Raw genomic sequence first — 8988 nt, forward strand, 5'->3', positions numbered from 1 at the left:
GCGGCGGCGGCCGGAGCGGCGGGGGCCGGAGCGGCGGGGGCGGGAGCGGCGGCGGCCGGAGCGGCGGGGGCGGGAGCGGCGGCGGCCGGAGCGGCGGGGGCCGGAGCGGCGGGGGCCGGAGCGGCGGGGGCGGGAGCGGCGGCGGCCGGAGCGGCGGGGGCCGGAGCGGCGGGGGCGGGAGCGGCGGCGGCCGGAGCGGCGGGGGCCGGAGCGGCGGGGGCGGGAGCGGCGGCGGCCGGAGCGGCGGGGGCCGGAGCGGCGGGGGCGGGAGCGGCGGCGGCCGGAGCGGCGGGGGCCGCCCTCACTCGCTGCTCGCGGCCCCTCGCTAGGCAACGGCCGCCCGCGCACACAGCGCCCCCAGCGGCGGGACGCGCGGGGCGCGGCGCGACTGGCGGGGCCCCGGCCCTGCCTCCCGCCGTGCCCAGGCCTGGGCCCCTCCACTCAGGAAGGCCAGTGAGGAGCTGGAGCGTGTCCAGAGAAGCGCAACGGAGCTGGTGAAGGATCTGGAGCACAAGTCCTGTTAGGAGCAGCTGAGGGAGCTGGGCGTGTTTAGCCTGGAGGAGGTTCAGGGGGACCTTACTGCTCTCTACAACTGCCTGAAAGGAGGGTGTAGCAAGATGGCGTTCAGCCTCTTCTCAGAGGCAACAGGTGCCAGTACAAAAGGAAATAGCCTCAAGCTGTGATAGGGAAGGTTCAGGTTAGACATCAGGAAAAATTTCTTCACAGAAAGGGTGATTAAATATTGGAACAGGCTGCCTAGGAAGGTGGTAGAGTCACAGTCCCTGGAGGTGTTTAAGGAAAGATGTGGCACTCCCTCAGTGCCACGGTCTAGTGCACAAAGTGATGTTCAGATTGGACTTGATCTCAGAGATCTTTTCCAACCCATGTCATTCTGTGATTCCTCCCCTTGCTTCCTGCCTCCCTCTCCGAGTGGACTGAGCCCCCCCATCTTACCCCTAGCAGTAATGACACAGGTACACCCCATGGCACATCTGTCACCGCACTGTTTATTGGACAAATGGACGGGTTCCACTTTCATCTCTGAGCAGTAAAGCATGTGTCAAGCACCTGCCACCTCCGTGCAGGTGTGAGAGGGGATGGGCAGACACAGGGAGGGGCTGGGGAGCAAGGTACACCACAGGGTCTGCACACACACCTTGCTGTGCGCACAGGCAGCCACGTACACCAACACAAAGCTTGAAGCAGGAGCAACAAAACCTGCCTTAACATCAGTTGCCCACAAAGTTTGCACTGTTAATTCCAGTCAGGGCAAGCAAAAGATTAAAAGAAAAGGTAACAAAACAATGGGGAAAAAAAAAGGCACATTGTTAATACATCACCAGAAAACAAACATTTGATTTAACAGTTCCAAATTGGTGCATGACAAACCACCATATGAAAAGCAAAACTTCATTTCAAAAGATAAGGCAACAATACAACAGCTATCAGACTGGACTTAGTAATATATACACCGTACTCGGTGGAACGGGATGTCTTTCATCTCTTCCCTGTGATCCCGGGCATAGTCCCAAAGATAATAATCGAGTAAAACCGCATTGATCCTTTCATGCATGTCCTGACCCTTCTTCTGATAAAGCTCCTGAAGGTGCTTACAAATCAGTGCACAGCACCAAATAGAACAGCCACGGATCTCTACCTCTTCTTTGTCTCCAGACTGGAAAAGTGTTCCTGCAGGCATAAGAGACAGCAATCCATTTACATGCAACAGACAGAACGGCCAAGGACTGCCTAAACTTACTCATTTTTTCTTCTTCAAGTTTATTCAGTTTTAGGATTCCAGTTCTCATGATTTGTGCTACAACTGTTAACGATGTTGCTATATATTTTCGAATGGTTACTTTAATTTTACCATACGCACTTAGAAGCTTCCCTCCCATTCAATTCAAACAACATCCTGTATTCTAAGGAACTGCTTTAGGAACAGGGTGTACTGTAAATCATATGATCATTTCTTTGCTTGTGGAGACAAAAAAGATAGTCTTTTATTATAGTATACTTTTTAGTATATAATTATTATGCTTCATAGTATATTTTCTGCCAAGATAACTGAAGTCTAAGATTTTAAAATTAAAAACAAACAACCCCCCAAAAGAACTAAATGAAAAGAGAACCAGTGGAATTATTTAAATGGGAATGTTCTCATTAGGATTCATGGAAGGATAAAACGTCTACGTGGTCTATTTAATATAGAGATATGCATAAAAACATAAATGTATATGGTCATTCTTTTAAGATTCATGGGTGACTGCAATTATCTGTTTATCTTCCTGAGTATTTCTGAAGTTGCATAATAGCAGTTCTACATCTAAATATAGTAATTTTAGAGTGCAAAAGAGATTGGCTGATTTTTAGTCACTAAAATTCATGGTTAGGAAGTACTGGGAAGATGAAACCATGCTTAAAAATGAGATTCTAGTCATACGCAATTAACTTCATTTAAAGCAATATTTAAAGCTTTCCTTATTAACTAGCAGTTCAGTACAAATAAAGAGGCATTCACATGCTTTTACATCATATTTGAATTAATGACAAAATCATTGTTTCTTTAATGTAAACCTCAAAAATCGTAACTGTTCTCATGCTGAAAAGTGGTTTTGCAAGAGCAGCTTTTCAGAAACTCAGAAATCAATTATTTTCAATTTGAGCCTCTTTAATCCCTCCCTTATCAATGTTTAATCCACAAAACAGTTAGGTCTTTATAAAAAAGTAACCTTAAGACCTCACCCAAGATCACAGTTAGAGAAAAAGTTCCTTCCTGTTACGTCATCACTATGTAAGAAATCCTGGTTCCATGGAGGAAAAAAATGGACACATAACCCTTACATGGACAACACATTACATTTTAGAACTAGCCTTAGTCTACGACGTCAGGCGGTAAGATTACTTTATATTACCAAGGACAGAACCAACCTTCACGTAGTTTCTTCATTAATTCTTCAGAATACTTCATTGCTTTTAAGTGAACAAGAACTTGAGGAATTCTGTAGTCAGCAAATATTGTCAGACTAGAAATATCATTAAAAGAGCCATCTCCTTTGCCTTCTAATACACTCCATGTGTCAGCCACAAGTATTTGTGCCCGTTTGTAGAAAGACACCTTCTTTTTCTAAAGAAAGAAATTTATGGATTATTTAAGTGCCTGATCAATAAATATAGCAAATAACACATTAAGTATATCATATTGTTAAGCAAACATTAGTTAACTAGAACAGAATGAAACTGCAACACTCTTAAACATCTTAAAATCTAAACAGTATCAAACACAAACAAGGATTATGTGGAATGCTCATAAATAAACTGAAATAAAAGAATAACATAATAAAAGTTACTGCAGTGAATAAAAATTTTTAGAATATGCTTGCATCTCAGAACACATTCATAGTGGTTTACTGCCATTTGGCAAACACTGTAGTTGAAAGTCCAGCAACATTCATTTTCAGAAACTCTGCAGAACATCCAACCTTTTAATTTGACAAGAGAAGCATAATAGGAATGTATTGTATTAGACAATTAAAACATTTTGTTAATCTGTTTTTCTGTACTGTTAAAGAAACAGAATTCTAATGAAAACTTTAATGAATGCTCCTCTGTGTTTACTGCCAAGATACTATAATTATTCCTGATACAAAATTATATTTTCTGTCCTTAAATGCTATTCTCCAAAAACACTGAGAAGGTCAACTACATTTCAAAGAACAACTTCTGCAAACATCCTCAAAACTCCTGCTTTCCCTGTGCCTCATTCTATACTTGACATAGATGCACAAACTTACTTCTAGAGAACATACATGATTTTGTATGTTAAATAACGAAACACCACATGAAACATCACACAAGAAGTGGTAACAAGTAATGAACAGACCAAATTTTATCAGAGCTCCTACTGCCCCAAAGCAAGGGTGTTGATCTTTCATAGCATTAAGATTTTTCCAGCAGTAAAGAACTGATTGTCTCTAGCATCACACAATTTCACAAGAGCAGAGGAAGGCAGAATTAGAATGGAATTTTGCATTTCATGCTGCAGTTTAATTTGGAAGAAAAATATTGTCTGGGACTCATCACTGAGCAGATGAATTTATAGTTTCATTGTTTCAATTGTTAACTTTTATGTTGCACAGAGGTTACTAAGTTTATACAAAAATCTCAATATGAAAAAGACTACGAAGAATTTTGAGTAAATTTTCCCACGATTTACCAGAAAGCAAGGAAAGCACAAGGTGGATGATACTACATCTCAAAGAGGAAGAACGTAAGAACTTCCTTCCTGCGCAAGTGACTGCACTGGCACAGATTGTTCAGAGAGGTTGTGGAGTCTCCCTTATGAAATATACTGAAGAACTGGCTGGACACAATCCTGTGCCATGTGCTCTAGGATGACCCTGCTTGAGCAGGGCGGTTAGACCCACTGTGGTCCTTTAAACCCTTACCCAGTCTGTGATTCTGTGAAAGACAGTAAAGATAGTACAATTTATCCAAAAATTGAACTTTTTTCAAGATGGCAATACAACTACATTTCTTTTATCTTTTTTTTCTGCAACACCCTGCCTTTCCAGGAAACAGTACCATATAGAGGGACATTTGCATCTTCTGCAGTATAATGATGCCTTGAGAGGCTACCTAAAAACAGAGACTAGACAAGAATACGGGAATAAAGGTAGGTATTTATTTGAAGGGCCTTCAAAGGTACCCCCTGGGGAGCCAGAGGCTGTCGCCAAAATAGACCCCAAGATGGACGACAGGTCACAAGTTCTTCACACTTTTATAGGTTTGGTTCATTTGCATATTAGGGTTAATTCTCCAATTAAAGCTGCAGTTTAATGATGTAATTTCCCCTCAGCTTGCCCCCCCTTTAGAGGCTTTTGGTTTACGTATTTTGGGCCTAGGACAGTCTGAGTGTACTTGAAGAACAGGCCTGGAGAGGCTTTGTTATGTCTGCCTAGCATGAGAGAACAGCAGCTAACAGGCCACAAGAAACTTCAGAGTTACACACTAAGCAGTACAGGATTTGAAAAATATGAAAGTTAAAACCTAAGGCATCACAATGTGCTAATATTAAGGGATATATCTAATTATGACCTACTGACATTAAAAGAAAGGAGGAGGATTGTGTTGGCAAAGAGTAAAATGTGATAGTACAGCCATAAAAAAACAAACAAACCAACAACCAAAGAGTAGGAGGATCATGAGAATTTTACAACCTCAGTCCCAGGTGATGGATGGTAAATAAAAGATAAATACATGCAATGTCAGTGACTTTAAGTTCAAAAAGGACTCCACTGAGTCTCTGTCAAAACACAAAAAACATCAAATGCAGCACAACATCAAAATATGAATTATCCACCAAGGATGTTTTGGAGATTTTGGTTTTGGTTTGCATTTTCTTTTTCAGAAAATGAACACTGGCAATTTCTGTGATTACATGTGTAATTACTAAAAGTATGTTGTAGATGTATTCGGAAAAACATACGGTCAAACAATTGTGCTAATTTTAGAAGTTCCTCTAGAAGGTCAGCTGTAGCAGTCTGTGATAGTATGATTCTAATATAGGACTTATCTTACAATCATATATATTTCTCCTCTGGAGAGTTACTGAAAAGCACTGGTTTGCTGTTGGATATTTCACCATACTTCCAGTTCCCTCCTAACCCTTTAAAAGTCTTACTTGTGAAAGCTCAACCTGCCATAAAAATTATGTGATCCATGTCACCACTTTGAAAATACACATCTTGCTTAGTAAAAGCAGAAAAAAAGCTTCCATATTCATGCAACAGGCTTTATTACTAAGTCAGTGCTTACGGTCTGGGATCATTTTTGGAACACCTTTTCATTCTGTAGTCTGCTGCTGCTTTTAGGGAGGCTTGCTTTATAATGCACTTAGCATCATCTCATGAAAGACATAACGTCAATGAGTACAGTCACTATAAAGATAAGAAAATATCACTTTACTTAGAAAATATTTCCTTTTTGATCATAAAATTGTCAAAACATGCTTTATATGTACAAAAACCCCAAATAAACGAAACCAGTAGCTTCAGTGATTAATTCAAAAGAACCTCTGATTTTTCACGTAAAGATATCTTGCTTCACAGCAGGAGACAAAGGAAAATAAAATGACGCCTCCTACTGAAGGGCAATAAATGCAATAGGTTCAAAGCTTCAGTGACTGGTATTCCAAGAAGTTACCTTGAAAAGACTGCACAGACTAGTAGTATAGGCTGTACTGTCACTCACATAAAGTCTTTTGGATTTAATGATGTAACAGCTGAGTACTACCACACATGCAACTGAGATCACGAGCTGCTACGTAAGTCACAGATGCTAAATGAAGATCATGCCTGTATAGGTGAAAACTGGGAGACAAAAAATACCAGATGGTCACTGTTTAATTCCCATAATTTTCTTCCAATAAAAGCTTCAGTATACTGTCAACATTTGTAAAAGTGTGAGTTTCTTCTAACCTGTAGTCATTTGTGTAATGCCTGTTGAATCAACAACCGTTAGAGGGTGGAGTCCCAGTAGCTGTGCCTTAATTCTACCAGTTTCATTTCCTCCACTAGCTGCGGAGAGCCTCAAGGTAACAAAAAGAAGATGGGAGGAGGAGGGTTGTCAGCAATTCAAGGGAAGGGAAATAAAAACAAGGGAAAAAGGACTCTCATTTTTCAGGCAGGAATTATCTCAAATACTATGCATTTGTAAGGAGTACAAAGGAGGTGTGATCCAATTTGGAATTCAGAGCATATTGAAATGAATTACAGTAAAGTGATGAAGACAGAGACAGCATATGAAAAAAAAGGTACTCCTCTGGTGGAAAAAGAAAGTGACTCTTGTCCTGGCTAGTTGTGGACTATTAAGAGTCTTTTACTGTTACTAAATAGCATGATTTCTTTTCAGAGCTTTAGAACTAGCTTACCTCAAATACAGCTTCATCTCTGTAAGAAGGAAAATTTTCCAGTACAAGATGTAGCAGTTTCTGAGCACTCTTCTCACTCATTTTAACACAGGTAAGGAAGGATCCTCCGAACTTCTCTAACAGAACTATTCCACTTTCATTCAGCACCCGATGTCTTTCTTCAATCAAAGGCAAAGGCACTTCTGTGTCAGAGCGAAATACATGCCTAACTTGGTCAAGCGTCATGGTGGCAAAATAGGATGCACTGGTGATAGGTATTCCTTCAGGAAAGTGAAAATAAGATATTTAGGCTATCATATAACATATATAGACCGAATGCAATCGTCTGCTAAAGGAAAGCACTCTCTAGAAAGATCTAAGAAGTCCATCAGCTCTTAAACCTACCTTTGTTTTCAGCGATAACAGCACTCACAGAGCTGCTCAAACTAAATTTGTGACTGCCTACAATGCTTTCTTCTACAGACAACAAATTTCCAACAGATAACCATGGAACCGTTCTTACTTTTTGTATGTAACTTTTCCCAGCTGCTTTGTCTTCATATTTTAAGTGTGATGCTTATATAGCACACTGTATATAGTCAGTGTATAACTAGTGTAGTCAGAACAGGCCTGTTTCCCCTCGGATCCTATTCATGCAATTGTGCTTTCACACAAAAGTGTCTTAATGCTAATGCCCCCTTAATTTACAAACAACTATGCAGAAAATTAATTAAACTTTCATCTGTAACTACTAACAGTTGTTTTTTTTTTTTTTTTTTTTTTTTTCTGAGAACAGCAAGAGTGAGTGCTAAAGTATTGGGTTTAAATACAAAACTTTAAAATACTGGTTTAAAATATTGGTTTGAGGAGCATATGGGTTTTCAGACTTACTTTAGACGCTCTGGTATCAGATTAGACCAGAGGATTCTCACTTTATGCCACATTTTTTCATTTGCCATGGAAATACACAATTTATCTTAAGAATACATGTGAAATAACCCACGTTATGCACAGCTGACTACTGGCAATCCTTAAAGTCTTTCGAATGGAAGAGATAACCCAGTTAAGAGACATGAGTTAGGTAGTTTCAGTACAAGGGTATTTTGACAGCACTACCAGTTCCCTTTCCCAAGCTCTACGGGACGCCTGCACAGCGAGCAGCAGCTCCCAAGAGCATGTCTCGCTTCCGAGACGCCGCCTCCATTTAATACGCGACGCTCGGCTTCCGACGGCCCTCGCCCGCAGCCCCGGCCCGGCCCCGCTCCCCCGCCGCTCACTGACCGTCGTCCAGGGCCCTGTTGACGGCCGCGCAGAGCGACCAGTAGCCGCTGTAGGTTTTATCCTTGTACTTCACAAGATACTTCCGCTCCTCCTGCTCGGACCAGAAGGAGAAGTTGAGGGTGTCTACCAGGAACACCCAGTCCACAGCTTCCTTGTCGGCGGCCCGGGGGTTCAGCTCGTGGAGGCTTTTCCACCCCGCCAGCCCGAACTCCGCCGCTGAGGCTTTGTCGAACAGGCTCTCCGCCACCCGCCGCGCCCCCTCTTCGTCCACGGAGACATCTTTGCTGTGCTCGGCTATGAACTTGGCGGACTCCAGGGGGGACGGGAACACCTCCATACTCGGCAGGAAACACGCCCGCTGCCGAGGCCAGCCCCTCTGCCGCGCTTCCCGCGGGGTACACCCCCGCCCCCGCCCCGCCCCGCGGTGCCGCCGATGCGCGCAGGCGCGGCCCGCGCCGCGCTCGAGGGCCGGCAGAGCCCGCGGGCCTGCGGGAGCGCCTGGGCCAGCACGTTCCAACTGAGAGTCGCCCCCGCAAATCCTGCTAGGCTGGAGCACTGGGCAGACTCAGCTTCTTGGCAACGAACTTTTCCAGAAGATTCCCATCATTGAAAACAAGAAAAATAAAATAAAAAAAAAGACGAACAAGAATGTGCGTGTTGAGTTGTTGAGCTTTTCTCCCCAAACCAGAAAAGAACCAAACGAACGACCGCCCCCAAGCCCTTTTCTATACATGCTCAAGTGGTAAGCACACAGAGAAATTCAGCACCTGTTTTAGTTCACTCGCATTTTGCCCAAA

At 43.0% G+C, this 8988-nt stretch overlaps 1 protein-coding gene across 1 annotated transcript; it reads right to left on the reverse strand.

Annotated features, from left to right (window-relative positions):
• Positions 1–991: 991 nt before the first annotated feature.
• On the reverse strand, positions 992–8574 carry QNG1 (Q-nucleotide N-glycosylase 1). Its single transcript, XM_069001727.1, has 4 exons — positions 8192–8574; positions 6932–7191; positions 2932–3127; positions 992–1689 (listed from the first exon to the last, which is right to left on the reverse strand). Exons 1-4 carry the CDS (start codon positions 8526–8528, stop codon positions 1457–1459), a joined length of 1026 nt encoding a protein of 341 aa, XP_068857828.1. The 5' UTR covers positions 8529–8574; the 3' UTR covers positions 992–1456.
• Positions 8575–8988: the final 414 nt, after the last annotated feature.

Source organism: Aphelocoma coerulescens (assembly GCF_041296385.1).
Source record: "Aphelocoma coerulescens isolate FSJ_1873_10779 chromosome Z unlocalized genomic scaffold, UR_Acoe_1.0 ChrZ, whole genome shotgun sequence".
Lineage (NCBI taxonomy): Eukaryota > Metazoa > Chordata > Aves > Passeriformes > Corvidae > Aphelocoma > Aphelocoma coerulescens.